This window comes from Lagenorhynchus albirostris, chromosome 2, assembly GCF_949774975.1.
Source record: "Lagenorhynchus albirostris chromosome 2, mLagAlb1.1, whole genome shotgun sequence".
In the NCBI taxonomy this organism is placed as follows: Eukaryota; Metazoa; Chordata; class Mammalia; order Artiodactyla; family Delphinidae; genus Lagenorhynchus; species Lagenorhynchus albirostris.
The window spans coordinates 14,516,362-14,533,131 of record NC_083096.1 but is presented as its reverse complement, the minus strand read 5'-3'; the positions used below and the strand labels follow the sequence as shown (position 1 = coordinate 14,533,131).

Below are 16,770 nucleotides of genomic sequence, written 5' to 3'. Positions count from 1 at the left end.
GCCTCCTATTGTGGTAGCTCTTCCTCACGTGATGAAGTTTCTGACAATGAGATGCCCTATTGAAACTCATTCCCTTCATTCATAGTGATGTTTCCGCAATAGTAATAAGTAGGATAACTCTTTCTCTTACTGTTTGCACAACTGGAAGAAGCTCTCTGGAAAGGAAAATATATGAGATTTGTGATTTAAGAGACAGAAGCTAATTACCTTCTTTCCCATTCTATCCAGTAAACACTAAGTTATGTAAGGGCCCAAACAGAACTGTAATGGTAACCATAATGAACTGGTCAATAAACATCACAAATTGTTTATCTATATAAATCTTGACAGATTACTCTTTATGAAATCCATTTAGCAAGTGAGGTTTTCCCATAAGGATGAAAAATGAAGATTTTAAACAGATTGCGGGAGAAGCCCTAGCTGTACCAGGAGAATCAGTGTAATAAAGGTTTCTTTATATTAATATTACAAAAACCATTTATCCTCACAAAATCAATATCACAATTCATCTTAGTTTGGTGTTTCTCTTTCTAAGCTTAAAATGTCTTTTCCTTCATTATGTATAATTTTGTTTTAATAAATGTGAAATGTATTTCATTTAGGAGATGCTCTTGAGGAAGGATAACTTATAAAATGACATCAAACTTGTAGCTTATCTGCTAAAGAGTCTTGGAAATGTTTAAAATTATATTTGAATGGCTGAGAAATTTACAGGAATCATTTTACTTAAACCTTAATTACAAAATTATCCCCAGCGTCCTTTAGGCTAGAAACAAACTATAATATTCAGAAAAGTCTCCTATGAACTTCATCCAGGTAAAAATCTCTCTTACTAACGTCAAGCCATTATAAGAAGTCAGAGAAGTTGCATATAACAATGGCTGGGATAAAAAGACTATGAAATCAGGAAGAGTGACACTTAGTTACTCAAAACACTGCATGCTTTCCTAAGAACTGGTTTATTCCGTTTGGATTTGGAACTTAATATCCCATGTATATTGACAGAGCTGACTTGGAGTTAAGCATGTAACAGTTAACGTGAAGAAAATAGATCTCCATCAAAGAAAGGAATTATGTTATACACTGGAAACTATTACTCTAAATGTACTGTATGTAAAAGAAATGTGATTGTGTCATGAGTGAATGGTAATAAAAGCTGAAATACTTGACACACACTTATTCATGAGTGGTGCGGTGATATATATATATGCATTGAGAGAAGCTTGTCTCTTATTGCTTCTGCTTACCAATATTACATTAAAAGCCGACAATATACTCTTAAGTAATAGCATATAATGAAGTTAGGAGCAAATTAAATATTTTGTTGCTGCTGTAATTCCATTTTAATTTCCATGCATAATTTTCTTCAGATCTAATCCTTAAACACCTAAACAAAATATCTATTTGAGATGGAGTTCTGCTGCAGTGTCTATACATAAAGGATACAGGATAGTTGTTTGGAGGGAAACATGTCCTTTTATCATGACATAAAAAGGGCAAACTACAATATAGTGGGTTTCAGGACAAACTGTACTTTATTTATTCCCAAGGTGATATTAGTCCATAAAACAAATTTGCAGCTTATTTAGTAGCCTTAGCTTTTATCGGCTTTTTAAAGGGTCTTGAATGATTACCCAGGAGATCACACCATAAAAGTCGCAGTGAGATGAAGTAACTCTATCCATCCAGCATCTTTATTAGAAAATATAGGGGAAGCCATACTTTTGTTTTAAATGCACCCTATGGAAGGTCTCTGTTTAAAGGTGGTAGTCTTCTTACGTGTGCTGTTTTGCTTCTCTGAGGCTTCATGGTGCCCAAATTGCTTATCCTAATCTGTGACATTGACATGGAGTGAGTGTTTGAATAATCCACTCTGAGAAAACAGGTTTACGTTTCTACCATGGCAAAATGCCAAAACAGTGACTTTTACAATCAACGTTGGGTCCAGGAAATCTAAGTCAAAATGAAGTTCTTTCATTATATTTATATCAATAGTATCTTTTCATAGATCAGAATAATGCCCTATTCTTTAATTATTTCGGGTGAATAAGTTTAGTGCATAAAATAAAAAGTGACACATAACATATATTGAAGCATCAACAGTATTTGAACGTATCTTCCTCAAACCGTTTCCTTAGCAAAACGTAGTCTTTAGAAAACTATATAATTTTTACTCTTTATAAAACTATAGGATTACAAGATTTTTAGGGGGAGCAATAATTATCATACCCAGTTTTGTATTTCACAACTTAAAGGATACTTGAAGAGATAATTTTATGGGTATCTCATCTTAATTTTTAGCTGTCAGGAGAACTGCTTTTGTGAGGATGGAAAGTTTACAGTGTCCTTAATTGAGCAACTAGTATGGAAAATAAACCATAAGATGTATCATGGCATAGAAAAAAGCAATATAACACTTTCTTGGCATTAATTAGTGTACAAAGAGATGGCTTCATAGAGATTTTATCGTGAGTGGCATTTTGATAAAGGTGTTTTTTCTGTTTTGTTGTATTTTGTGCTTTTTAGCGCAGGAATCCTTTTCAATACACTGGCTAAAACAGACTATTTTATTCCACAGTGTTATTGATAGATGTAACTTATACTGTGAATTACTAATCGAAACGTTATTCTCTTTGATGGTTTATTTGTCTTTTCAGATGTCAGCCATGCAGTTGTCATCTCTCAGGAGCCTTGAATGAAACCTGTCACTCAGTCACTGGCCAGTGTTTCTGTAAACGATTTGTCACTGGCTCAAAGTGTGATACTTGTGTTCCCAGTGCAAGCCACTTGGATATCAACAATCCATTGGGCTGCAGCAAAAGTAAGTGACCTCTGGCCCAATACTGGTATAGGAGGCGACATCACGCAGGGCACTGTCTCCTTAATTTCTCTCTCCACCGAGAACTCATCAGAAAGGCTTAGGTACAATGTGGCGAATTTAAGTGAGAAATGGAAAAAAAATTACACTAAATGAAATTTGGGTTCTTTCCCTTGATTGAATCATTGAACCTGGTTATACGATGATCTTAGTAGTGGGAAATTTACAATCGTTTGTTGCAGTGGTGTCACTAACAAAGGTGACCAACGTCCTGGTTTACCCCAGACTAAGGGTTTTCCCAGAATGTGGGACTTTTCAGTGTAAAGTTTAGGACAGCATTGGTTCAACCAAAATGAGTGGTCACCTTACCACATAAGAACATTTCCAGGTAATTTCTATAGCAAATGGAAGTTTATTGTGGGATTTATGTCCTTCCACCCCGCCCCCACCATTATATGTACACTATGCTACTATTAGTTGTTTATTGATATTGTAGCAGTTATTATCATTATTTATCACCACATATTACTCCTGTATTTGATATTCCTGTCTTTCTACTTTAAGTTGCATTAGGTTTTTCAACATCTCTCACATTTTTAACTCTTGGAAGCCAAAGGTTACATCATAGTGTCTTTTGACTTCTCAACACTATTCTCGAGGGCCTTGAACTGACTTCTCAGGGTCACCTGCAGCCCTACAATTTCATAGCATATCGATGATTTCTTTGTATCTACTTCAAGATCATCTGTCCTTACCTTTTCCAGAATTCCCAGGAAATGCCTGCTAAGAACATGTGGTAAGGAGCCCTCTATAATATATTGTACAATATGTTTCCTCCTTGAGGTGTCCTGAGATTGTCATGAGTCACAATGTTAGGAAATGCCACAAGTCTGGACACATCATCGTAAATATGCATGCCTGGAGCAGTGCTATCTATATTTAAGGAAGAGAGAGAAGTAATAAAATATTGGGGTCCACAGCAACTGTACTAGTTTTGGAAGTAGTGGAAAGCAAGATGTAGCTAATGATTAACAAGACATATTCAGCTTTTGTACCTGTGTGTTTTATCTTCAGTATCCTGTGTTTCACTGGTCTCTCTGGATTTTAGGAAAAGTAAAATTGTAGGTACTTACGCTACTCTTGGGAAAGGACTATCACAATTGCCTTTGTGTATAAATACAGTCTAAACACCAATCTGGATTCATTGAACATTTAATTGATATTTGTTGTTCACTGATTAGCTATATAGTTGATTGATTTGTGTGCAACAGAAATTCCGGCATATTTCTTTGGATGCCAGTTGTAAATCATCGTTTATAATAGAATTGTGACAGCTTTACATAACACATATGGAATCTTAGAGATTTTTTGATTGGTTCTGCCACTAATGCTGTATGAAAATATTGGCTTCTGCTCCATTTTTTGCTACCTGTTCTTGCACCTGAGACACAGTCTAGGAATTACACCTCAGGCAAAAGTGGATGGTCTTGTCACTGGAAACCTGGCCTACATTTCGTAGTAGTGGTAGATGTTTACTTTTTTTTTTTTGCGGTACGCGGGCCTCTCAGTGCTGTGGCCTCTCCCGTTGCGGAGCACAGGCTCAGCGGCCATGGCTCACAGGCCCAGCCACTCCGTGGCATGTGGGATCTTCCCGGACCGGGGCATGAACCCGTGTCACCTGCATCGGCAGGCGGACTCTCAACCACTGCGCCACCAGGAAGCCCCTACCTTTTACTTTCGATGAGTAATTTTTTCTAGATATAGAATTCTTGGTACCAACTATTCTTTTTTCTTTTGGGGACTTTAAATATGTCATTCTACTACCTTCTGGCCTCCTTTGTTTCTGTAAACCTTTAATTGTATTTCCCTTCAACTGTGTTATGAGTTGTTTTTTCTCTTACTGCTTTCAAGAGTTTGTCTTTTTCTTTCACCAGTTTGACTACACTATGTCTAGATCTGAATCACTTTGTGTGTATCCTACTTGAATTCATTATGCTTTTTGGAATGGGAGATAAGTGTTTTACATTGAATTTGGACAGTTTGAGCCAATATTTCTTCAAATATTTTTTTCTCCTTTCTCTGTCTTTTCTCTCCTTTGTGCTTCCCATTGCATGTATGTTGACACATTATACATATGACATTTACTCACAGACCTCTGAGGCTGTTTTCACTTTTGTTAAATTTTTTTCTCTGTTCTTTGGATTAGATAAATCATATTGTTGTATATTTAAGTTCCATCTGTTGCTTTATAACAAGTTTACTGATTCTTCTTTCATTTCAAATCTGCCATTGAGCCCTCTCTAGAGAAGTTTCCATTTTAGTTATTATACTGTTCAACTCTGGTTTTGGTGTTTTTATACATTCTCTTTCTCTGTTGAAATTCCCTTTTTGTTGAAACAAAATTGCCATATTTTTCTTTAATTTTTAGAACACACTTATAATAGTTGCTTTGGCTTTCAGAGGTAGACATTATCATCTTCTTACTATAAATAAGAAAAGGGTCAGAGCATCCAACTGAAATTTGACTGCAATCTTACAATTACCAAAGTTCCCAAGCTGGGATGTAATCCCAAACTGATGGATGTAGTCACAATATTATACTTTCCTTCCTTAAAAGAGAGCCTTATACAAAGACCATTCTTGGCAATTTTGATTAATGAGTGTATGATCATTTTCTCAGAATCCTACTTTCAGCACAAAAAAGTGGATTCAAGTTATCTCATGCCCAGGGTTTCAAAATATTTATTCTTAGAGTGGTACTGAACTATCTAAACCTTCAGGTCTTTGAAAATTCTCATTAAATGTCAAACAAGCACTATTCATTCACACTGTGAAGTCAGACAAGATTGTGGTTAGAGATGGTCATAAAAAGTAATCAACTTTAAACATTTGAAAGAGCCTATGTGTGTATATATGTGTATGATTGTGTTTGTTGTCAAGGAAATTTTCACGTAATGCAAATCATTTTCTACATCCTTTGACATGGGACTGAAACATCTGTCTCTCTTTCAATCATCCCAAAAGTATTTTGCCGTCTTAGAAAATAGTTTAATGGTCAGTTTTGATTGCTCTAACTCTGAAATATATTGTGTTCCTGAGAGCATGTAGAGTTTTAGATGTAATCACTAATATTCACTAAAAAACATTAAATTGCCATGGATTACGAGGCTCTTTGAGAGTGCTGTAGATGAGACAGTTTATGAGTCTTTGAAGTTCCACTAAGAATAACAGGATTTAGAGCCCTAAATTAAAATCCACTGAAAGATCAAATGTACTGTCAGTATTCAACCAACCAAAGTGACCATAGCAAAATATGGCAAATCATTGAATTCAAAAATATAAGGTGCTGTTTGGAAATAATTCTCTCTTCATGTGTCATTTTGAGATTGTTATTACTCACTATCCTATACCTAAATAGGCATATGGACAGTTAGAATTTTAACATAGTGATGAAAATTCCCTCCAAAAAAAAGATAAAGGGGAAGAGTGAGAATGTATCTAGGTTGAATATTTTTCTTGAAAAATGTGACATTAATATTATCTACCATAGGTTTAGAGACATTGTCTTTAGGAAGCCTATGCATAAGATACGGAATTTTATGTATTTCAAATTCAGTGCTCTTGATATACTTTCTTAAAATGCTATTGTTGGATTATCTCATGTCTTTAAAATGGAGTAGATCATTCATGAGTACTGATGAATTAGTAATAGCTCTTAGTTGAAAGTCTTTGCCTGGTGTGTTAGGATAACTTCACGTTACTACTCCATACTTCTCACTCTGCTCTGTTCCCCAAGATTCTGTATGTTCTGTGTCAGCAGGCTCTCTTGCCCCCTGACTCTCAGTTGGCTTCAGCTACAAGCAGGAACCTTCTAGTCATCTGGAGGAGGGCTGGCAGAAAGGGAAGTCAGAACATTTAATCCCCAGCTCCCTGTCTCAGTGTAAGACTGGCCTTGAGTTGGCTCTGTCCTTCAATGAGTGGTCAGATGATGCTCTTCACACATCCCTTTCTGTCTCTGAGTGCTGTGCCCCTTCAAGCTAGGGATAATGTGTGAGAAAAACTTAACATAGCAGGCCTGAATGCTTGTCTTTAGAAAGACCTGCTTACAAAGTTGGCCTTTGGCTGGCATCTGGGATTTGGACTGTGTGATGGCTCCCACCATCCTCAGAATTTTTAAGAAGGGCTCACTGTCCCTTACATTTTGTACAGATTACATGGTTTATGCTTGTTGGGCTGCAACCCATAGGAAATACTGGCCTCCATTTCCCCAGTTTTGAGACCAAAGAAGGAGTCTGGAGTCAATGACAGAGACGTGAATGATTGAATGGATGGGGAAGCTTACATGTCTGAAGCAAGGTCCTGGAGTGACACCCCACCATATCCAGGGGAGAGCAGGCAGGACATGGCTGTAGGCTTCACTGGGGGGTGGGAGGGATTACCAGTTATAGGGGGAATTACTTCTGGCTGGCTCTTCGGTTACCAAGGAAACCAGCAGTGGACCACGCCCTTCACTGCCTCTGATAAGAACAGTCATTAGCTGGGACCTGGGGCAAGTATGTAGGGAGGTCAGTCCTCTGAGTAGGATGTAGGTGAAGCAGGCACTGGTTGAACAGAGGATGTACAGAGAGCAAGAGGACAGCCCTCTTGAGTGGCCTGACCATACAATGCTTAACACCTGCTTTCTTTCTAGGAGTCTGGAATTTTGGTGTGTGCCAGGCAGAGACTGTCTACATGAACAGTCCCCAGTATAGGCACTGGGCACTGAGTTTCTAATGAACTTCTCTGGCTGGCAACATTTCACGTGTGTTTTTGTATGTTGCTAGGGAAATTAAGCCCATCCTCTGTAACTTGAAGCTTGTGCCTGGTTTCCCCCAGACTTTACCCATGTACCTTTTCCCTTTTTTGATTGTACTCTGTATCCTTTTGTGGTAACAAACCTTACCCATGAGTAGGACTATATGATGAGTGAATGAATTTCTAGTGAATCATTGAGCCTGGGATTGGTCTTGACCCGTGACAGAAGTAGTGAAAGAGCTCTGCTATTACCATACCCCAGAGTACTGCTCCATGTCTTTTGATTCCTTTACCTTCTGCCCACCCTTTTGAAAAGAGTTTCTTTATTAAGCTCTTTGTTAAATCACTTGAGTGTGCATTTTCTTTTCTTCTGAAACATTGACTATCACCTAGTGACTGCAGATATTTCATATAATAATATTGATAATTGATCGATTCATGATTTAAAATTTTTTCTCAACAGAAAGATTAATGGTTTACAAAATAAGTTAACACAGCAAGCTGTGCCTTTGTCACTTTATTCAATGAGAAAGTCCGATTACATTATGCTTCTCTAAATGGATGAAGGGTTATGCATCTTAAACCAGAGGCGGGTAAATAAACTGGTGGTTGATTGCCCTTAAAATATAGTTAGACATTGTTTTTCTCCTTTACCTTTATATCTTCTGGGGAAAACAATGTAGACTGATTCTCCAAAATAGGGAGACTATGAAAAATATAGTGATGAGAAACAATGTGTTCATAGTATATATTTATACTATAAAAATATCACTAAAATAGTGAGGTGAATGCTCTTATGTGCCTGATGGAAGAAAACATATTATCTCTAACAATCACAGCATTTTTTATTTTATTATATTTTTTTGTGCTATACAGCAGGTTCTTATTAGTTACCTGTTTTGTATATATTAGTATATATATGTCAATCCTAATCTCCCAATTCACACCCCCCCAGCCCTGCTTTCCCCCCTTGGTGTCCATATGTTTGTTCTCTACATCTGAATCGCAGCACTTTTTAAATTGAAGTATAGTTGATTTACAGGGTTTTGTTAGTATCAGGTGTACAGCAAAGTGCTTCAGTTATATACATACATTTATATATATTCTTTTTCAGATTTTTTTCCATTAGAGATTATTACAAGATATTGAATATAATTCCCTGTGCTAAACAGTAGGTCTTGTTGTTTATCTATTTTATGTATAGTAGTGTGTATCTTTTAATCCCAAACCCCTAATTTAACCCTTCTCCCCTCCTCCCCCCACTGATTTCCCCTTTGGTAACCATAAGTTTGTTTTCTATGTTACAATCACAGCATTTTTAACAGGTGTTATAAACAATCATAGCAACTCTAACAGGTGCTTGGTGTTCATGTAATACATTTAATTTGTTTCTTGTTAATATTTAGACTATTTAACATCTTTGGATCCACAGCTATTTGTATCATCAGCTATTATTCTTTCTTTTACACTGTGCTCTGTGAAGCAAGATGAAACATTGTGCTTAATGGAATGGAAAACTTCCTTTTAAAAAATCCAAAAACGACACGACTTATTTCAAGTTTCAACACAATTTATGTGTATCAACTTTTAATTTAATTAAGTAGAAAATAAATATTATGCATCCTTGGATAGTTTCTGTGAAAAATTCAAAGAAAGAGGTGGAGAGTTAGAGAAATACTGTATGTTTTCATTTATATGTGGAATCTAAAAACAATGAACAGATAGAACAAAACAGAAACAAACTCATGGATACAGAAAGCAAACCAATGGTTGCCAGAGGGGAGGTGGGGAATGGGTGAAATAGGTGAAGGGGATTAAGAAGTACAAACTTCCAGTTACAGAATAAATAAGTCCCAGGGATGTAGTGTACAGCACAGGGAATAGAGTTAATAATGCTGTAATAACTCTGTATGGTGCATTATCTATACAAGTATCAAATCACTATGTTATACACCTGAAACGAATATAATATTGTAAGTCAACTATACTTCAATAAAAACAAGTGCTTATGTAAACTTTTGTGGTTTTTTTCCCCCAACCATATTCATGTCAGCTGCATTAACCTACAAACGTATTTTATGTTTATAGATAAAAAGCTTTGTTTTAGAGAACTCATGATGTATACCCTTTGTTTATTAATGTATTGGTAAACCACATGTCTTCTTGATAAAGTAATCCTGAATCAGAAAGACCTCTTTGCTGGATATCTTACTTAAGTTTACTTGTGTCCTTATTGATTGCCTTTGCTGATACATGCTCTCTCCATTGTAATTTAGCTCCATCCCAGCAACCTCCACCCAGAGGAAAAGTTCAAAATTCTTCTGCTATCAGTGTTTCCTGGAGTCCACCTGATTCTCCAAATGCCCACTGGCTCACTTACAGCTTATTCAGGGATGGTTTTGAAATCTACACAATTGAAGATCAGTACCCATACAGTGAGTTTCAAGGTTTGGTGATGGAAAGATATAATATTCTGAAAACTGATACATTAGTTAAGTTCTTTGACCTTGAGGAGACGTGTTGTGGTCTAGCATGGAGTGTTTCAGCAGAGAGAGAATTACAAATCTCCCTAGTAATCAGAGAAACGCAGTGAAAATGAGATGCTTATTATTTGTTAAGACGTTAATGCTTACCAAAGCCTCAAAGATGGAAACAAATTACCCTTTCCAGGATTAATGAGGATATGGAGAAGCTAGAACTTACATAAACTGCTGGGCTATCTGTGAGGGTTCATTGGTATGACTTTTCGCATGGGATAACTTGTTAAAATATATGAGAAACCTTTTGCAAACCATTTGAACTCAGCAAACCTACTTTAGAAAATGTATCTCAAATGCATAGTCATAAAGGGACACCAAATCACAAAATACGTCCAAACTTGCACTATTTGTAATTGCAAGATATTGGAAAAAGTCAGACATTCAAAAAACTTTCAGTAAATCATGGTACATGACATAATAGAATCTGGTGCATTATTAAGTGAATTGTAGAATATGGTCACCTATAAAGTGCTCTCTCAGTTTAGTTATTAATGAATGGGAAATGTCCATGAAATACAGTTTAAGGTAACTAAAAGATATTAAAATAATCTATGAATTATATTTTAATTTAAAATATATAAAAATACTGGAAGACTTACAACAAACTGGTCTATCATTTTTCTGGGTATAAGGATTATAGAAAATTTATCAAATATTTCTATTATAAGGGGTTCACATTTTAAATTCTCAGGTTGAAAAATGGACTTTTCAAAAAGGGAAATCAGAGTCCTAACATTCAAGCAAATAGTATAATTATATGCATACATTGCCATTTCCACAGAGGTAAAACCCAGCAACATGGAACTAAATTGAGAGAAGGATGTGAACAAACCATGAAGACCATCTTTGCACCTGAAACTATTATGAAGATTTTGAAGGAGCTTGTAGAAATCAAACTATTTAGACCCATTATCTTTGAAAAGATTTACTCAGATGTTTTAGATACTTTTTCCCTAAAGACAGAAGGAAAACTTGGAAATTTTCTTCCAGCCTTGTGTTCTCTGATGTTTGCTTTGGTCATGTTTAGCTACAAGCTAGTTTAAGAAACTAGTTTAAGAAACTAGTTTAAGAAACATTGAAACAGTGATTCCAATTCAGGTTTCCATGTTGTTCTCTTTGTTTAAGACCCAGTTTTCCAAATTCTAGTTTAACATGATTAATTAATTAGAAAAGTATATAAAGCTATGTAAAAACACTGAAGTTCCATAATCTTTCTGAAAATGATTAGGAAGGTGCCTTGTTTTGACATATTGATTGGCGTTACAACTTTTGCATAGCATACAGTTTTATTTTGTGTATACTATAGTAGGTTACATTTTGCACCCAGTCCTGTATGACTTATGTTATTACATTCAGTACTTTGTGTTAACTCTAAATGTCTCTTCAGTGCCTCTAGTCTTCTTTGAAGTTAATGGAAGCTCTGAACTTATAATGCAGATTGCAAAGGGAAAGGAACATCTGTCTACATCTGCCATGTTGGCAAAGCATCCTAAAAACCTGCTACTAGAATGTTTATTTTCTTCCAAATGTCAGCATGATCCAGGTGTCCTGAAACTTAAGTTTTTGTGGTAGAAGAAGAGAGAGTTATTAAAATATTGAAAGTGATTTTGAAGATGACACTATTACTGGTTGAATTATTTCTTAAGTTGTATATTAGGGTCACTCTATTTTCCATATAGGTTAATTCAATAGTAAAATTAAACCTCAATTATACCCTTCAACCCAGAGGCATGTTTTACATAGTAACATATAGTGATCTATTTTATAGAACATTACATGTGAGTACAACACTCTGGCTCTTTTTCATGATTGCACTAATATAGAATCCAAATAACAGTTTCTTACACAATAAATGTGTGCTCGTTCACTAATCAGAAATTTATATAATCCTATTAAACAGGTATTATTTCTTAAATCCTTATTTTTCATTAAAAAATGCCACTTCTGGCATTTCTTGACAATCACTGTAATTAATGATATGCAAATTATCTGCATGATGGCATTTGAACAGTAAGAACAATTGGTTAATGCTATCAGAATTTTGTATCATTCTAATAATACCCTCATGTTTATTACTCTATTTCCAGTGTGTGGATAGCATGTGTAATATGAAGAGGAAACAGTACTTATATCCAGTCATATGAACACAAATCTTTGGGTTAAATAAAGGCATTTGGAATTATAGGTGGAGAACCATTGAACTTTTCAAAGAAAATTAATAGTGTGTCTTCCAAGCAAGTTTGACCATTTGGTTGAGACCATTATACAATTCCTTGTTAGAATAAAACTTTTCCTAGCTGGCCTGATGCACTAAGGGATTCTCCAGGGCAGTAGTTTCCAACCTAAGATCATAACACACCGGTATTTTCATTTTTAGATCTTGCAAATTATTTGTTCTTAGTAATACCTGCTAATAATGATGGAATAATTTTAAAGTTTATAAATAACTTTTTAAAAGGAAGTTAAGGTATAGTCAGTGGTTCCCCTAGGTAACATTTCACTCATTTTGCATCCTAATTAGTTTTCAAGAGTAGAAGAGAAAGGTGTAAGTTAGCACAGTGGGGATTGTACATAATCAGCACCTAATACTATCTCCCCTGCAGTCACGATTAGGGCTGCCAATAGGTATTTTATGTGTTATAGGGGTGAAGAGAACAGCTATTGTAGGAAATAGCACACTTTTGATCATATTGAAGTTTTAAGGGGTGGTCAGTAAATCATATTATTTTTTCCTACTTGAGTTTGAAACTAAAGGGGAACTAGACATAAGGATTCCATCTATAAGATAGAAATGAAAAATAAAAATCATCGTCATTATTAATAGAAGCCAGATTGGAAAATATACATTTTCTCCTGCAGGAAGACAGATTAGAAAAGGATGCTTTGCTTTTTTTTCCCCCCAAATTCACAATCGGTTAAATCTTTCCTCCTTTGGGTCACCATGAGTGGGGAGATAGTCCTTAAATGTTACTCCAGGGAAATGCTTTCACAGGGAAACTAGAGGAAGATTATTTCTACGTGTGACCATTGCTTACGTCACTAGGGACATTAACATAGTTTAAGATGAGAGTTTTAAACAACACTGTATCTTAGTGAACTCTGGGATTTCATTTCTACCTTTAATGTCATTATCATTTATTGTTCCATACACATCAAAGGATCAATGTAACAAGGGTAAGATGGTTCAGTTACCTCTGAGAGAAGTAAACCTAAAAAACCCAGAAAATATAAGCAGGGGATAAGAATGAAAACAGAATAGATGAAAATCAATGTTTTTTATTATAAGGGTCTTAATACTATTTCCTAGAAAAAAATATGTATATGACGAATCATTCATTCATTCTTTGTTCACTGCTTTGTTCACTGCTCACTGCAGACCAGGAACGGTACCAGCCACTAGAAATACAAGGATGGAAGGAACAGTTCTCATTATTGAAAAGAGATATAGACAAATAAACCAAGATTACAAAGTAATATATTAAATATTGTACCAGAATAGACTTAAGAGTATTAAGAAATATTTTTAGAATATTTCTGAGTATCCTATAAGTGGAGGAGGGGTAAGAAGCAACCATGCCTGTGAGGGCAGAGACAGTGATTGAGAACCATTGAAAGTTCCGCAAAAGCGGGTGATGTGAGGTGAATTAACCAGATACCACAGTAGAGGAAGAATTACTCTCATGGAAGAAATTGTACAAGACAGGAATGAAGGTGTGTGTGAGAAAATAAGGTTAATTCAGGCAACTTGCACAGCTCCATGTAGCTCTGGTGGGTGAGAATGCCATACACGGGGGCTGGGGTCAGCCAATATTGTGACCCAGTGCATCTCTAAAGAGGAATTTCATTATATTCTTGTGCAATAATTTCTCTGAACACCTGATTTTGATTTGAATTTGTATAACTTTTTATTATAAAAGTGGTATATCCAATTAAGAAAATGTAAAGGAAAAAAAATTAAAGCATCACAGTTCCAGCATTCTAGTGCAAAAATGAATTTCATTTTGGAAAATTTCTGGGAGAATATGTACTTCAGTTTATTTTGCATAATAATCAAGTCTATGCAGTATTACATTTCATATTTTTTCTCATATTGCTGTATGGTCTTCATCACTATTGTTTTAAATAACTAATATAATATTAGAATCCTATTAATGTAATATTAGACTAATATAACTCATTAAGAAATTTAACTTTAATTTATTTAAACATTTCCTATTATAAATAACACATCAGTCATTTTATATGCTTCCCAAGGACATGTTTCCCAAGAATATGGCTAAAGATCATGGTCTCATAAACGATTTTTTAGTGTATACTTGTACAAGTTATCAATTTGTTGCCTCTCCGTTTCAAACCTTGGCTTCATTGCCTGCTTTGTGGTAATGGAGCTGGAACCTGTAAACATTTCTCCTTTACTAGCCGGTATGATGTTGCACTCTATCAGTAGAGGGTGTTGGAGGGATCCTGCAGGAGATGGTGGTTTCTCTTCCTGGTTCCGGTGTGCACCCCTCTCAGGAGATCACTCAACAAGTGATGTTCAGCCGTACACAGCTGCCAGGCTACCCTTGGGCAGCTTTTCCCCAGGGCCCCAAAGGGCAGCTTTCCCAAGCTCTGGCCCCATAAGAGTGAGTTCTACAGCATGCACCCCAGAAGACAGTGCACGGCAGTCCCAGTAAATTCTTCTGATGCCCAGGTGGCATCTTCCCCTAGTACCACAGACGGTGGCTTTCCAGTGAGTTCCATGGTGTAGCCCCTCATCATGGGCAGCTTTCCTTGGCGCTCTGCCAGTAAGTGTTTTCTCTGTAAGTTCTGTGGTAGAGCACCTGAGGTGCTAGAGGCCAGATTCCAAGGGAGTTCTGCCTTCATGGAACCTCAGCGAACTTCACCGTCAAGTGGGCCACGGTTGCACCCTGTCCAACAAAGTCTGATCTCATCCCAGGTCTTGTCTCTTCCAGTTCTGTTCCTTCCCTAGGTGCTCTGCTTCAGCCCTGGGGGTCATGATTTTTCCCTGTCTCTGTCTCTTCTCTTCCTGCATTCTTCAGAGGTTTCTGGTCCCCTAAGTAAGTAAAACCCTTTTGTACTCAATCATTCTGTGTATTCCGCTTTCCTTGTTCAGATTACTCTGTGCTGAACTCTGTGCTTTCTGTGACCTGACTGGACTCTAGTCTGATATTCAACATATTTTCATGAAGAATTTGCAATGATATGTGTAACAGAATGTCCAAATAACCCTTCACTCAGATGGTCACTGTCTTAGTCTGTTTAGGCTGCTATAACAAAATACCACAGGCTGAGTGGCTTCTAAACAACAGAAGTTCATTTCTCAATGTTCTGGAGGCTAGAAGTCCAAAGTCAGGTTGCCAGCACGGTTGGGTTCTGATGACGGCCCTCTTCGGGGTTGCAGTCTGCCAACTTCTCGCTGTGTCCTCACATGGTGAAAGGGATGAGGGATTTTTCTGGGCCCTCTTTTGCAAGGGTACTAATCCCATGTGTGGACTCCACCCTCATGATGTCATCATTTTTCAAAGTCCCCCCACCTCCTAATACCATCACCTTGGGCATTAGGTTTCTAGCATATAAAAAAGGACGCTGTATCATACAAAGAACAAAACAAAAGCTTTAGCTTCTAAATATGCATCATTACAAAAGGCACTTTTCTGATATTGTACTGCACAATAAACGTAACCAGCATTTGCTTCATCTCAATTTTTAAAAATATGAACCATACTTTTATTCAAAAGAGTGGATTGGTGTAGTTTAATCTAGTTATGTTATATAACAGAAAAATAATTAGAAATGTTTCCTTGCCAATTTGTGGAATGTAACTCTTTTCTTTTTTTTGGTTAAATTTCAGGTATTCAGTACTTCTTAGACACTGCGCTGTCACCATATACCTCCTATTCCTATTACCTCGAGACCAGCAGCTTGAGTGGTTCAACAAGGAGTGCAGCTGTCATGTACAGGACAAAACCAGGGGCCCCAGAGGGAAGCCTGAACTTAAGTTATATCAGTCCTATTAGCTCAGACTCTGTGACACTTACCTGGGCTGTACCTTCAAATCGTTCTGGTCCTATCGAGAAATACATTTTGTCCTGTGCTCCTCTAGATGGCATCCAGCCCTGTGTTCCCTATGAAGGTCCTGAAACCACCGCTACCATCTGGAATCTGGTTCCATTCACCAAATACCGTTTTGCTGTACAGGCGTGTACTAGCGGGGGCTGTTTACACAGCACCCCTCTGACAGTGACCACAGCCCAGGCACCTCCCCGAAGGCTGGGTCCACCCGAGGTGCGGAAGATCAGTTCCACAGAGCTTCACGTAGAATGGGCTCCACCGAGGGAACCAAATGGTAGGAATTCAAGGCCTAGATTTCCCATTCTTGGGTAAAACATGAAGGGGAATCTGGGTATTTGGAATTGTGCAATAAGATTCTGACAACCATTTTCAGTTTTATAACTGCATGATGTCATAATTGGGAAATGATTTCTAAAGATATACTATTTGTCCTGGTTAGTAGAATAAGTATATTTCTTCAATCTAATAACAAATTCCACTCATTTAAATTGCCCCCTAGAAGGCTAATATTATCTTTGCTCTTAGTGACATCTGCCATAACAC

The 16,770-nt window shown here is 36.7% G+C and overlaps 1 protein-coding gene across 1 annotated transcript in view; it reads left to right on the top strand.

The window, feature by feature from the left end:
• The window catches only part of USH2A (usherin), a 737,336-nt gene that overhangs the window by 190,783 nt on the left and 529,783 nt on the right, over window positions 1-16,770 (top strand). Inside the window, exons 14-16 of the mRNA XM_060127145.1 lie at window positions 2,658-2,821; window positions 9,889-10,047; window positions 16,007-16,501. Coding sequence (XP_059983128.1) covers window positions 2,658-2,821; window positions 9,889-10,047; window positions 16,007-16,501 — 818 coding nt within the window. The remainder of the gene's footprint in view (window positions 1-2,657; window positions 2,822-9,888; window positions 10,048-16,006; window positions 16,502-16,770) is intronic.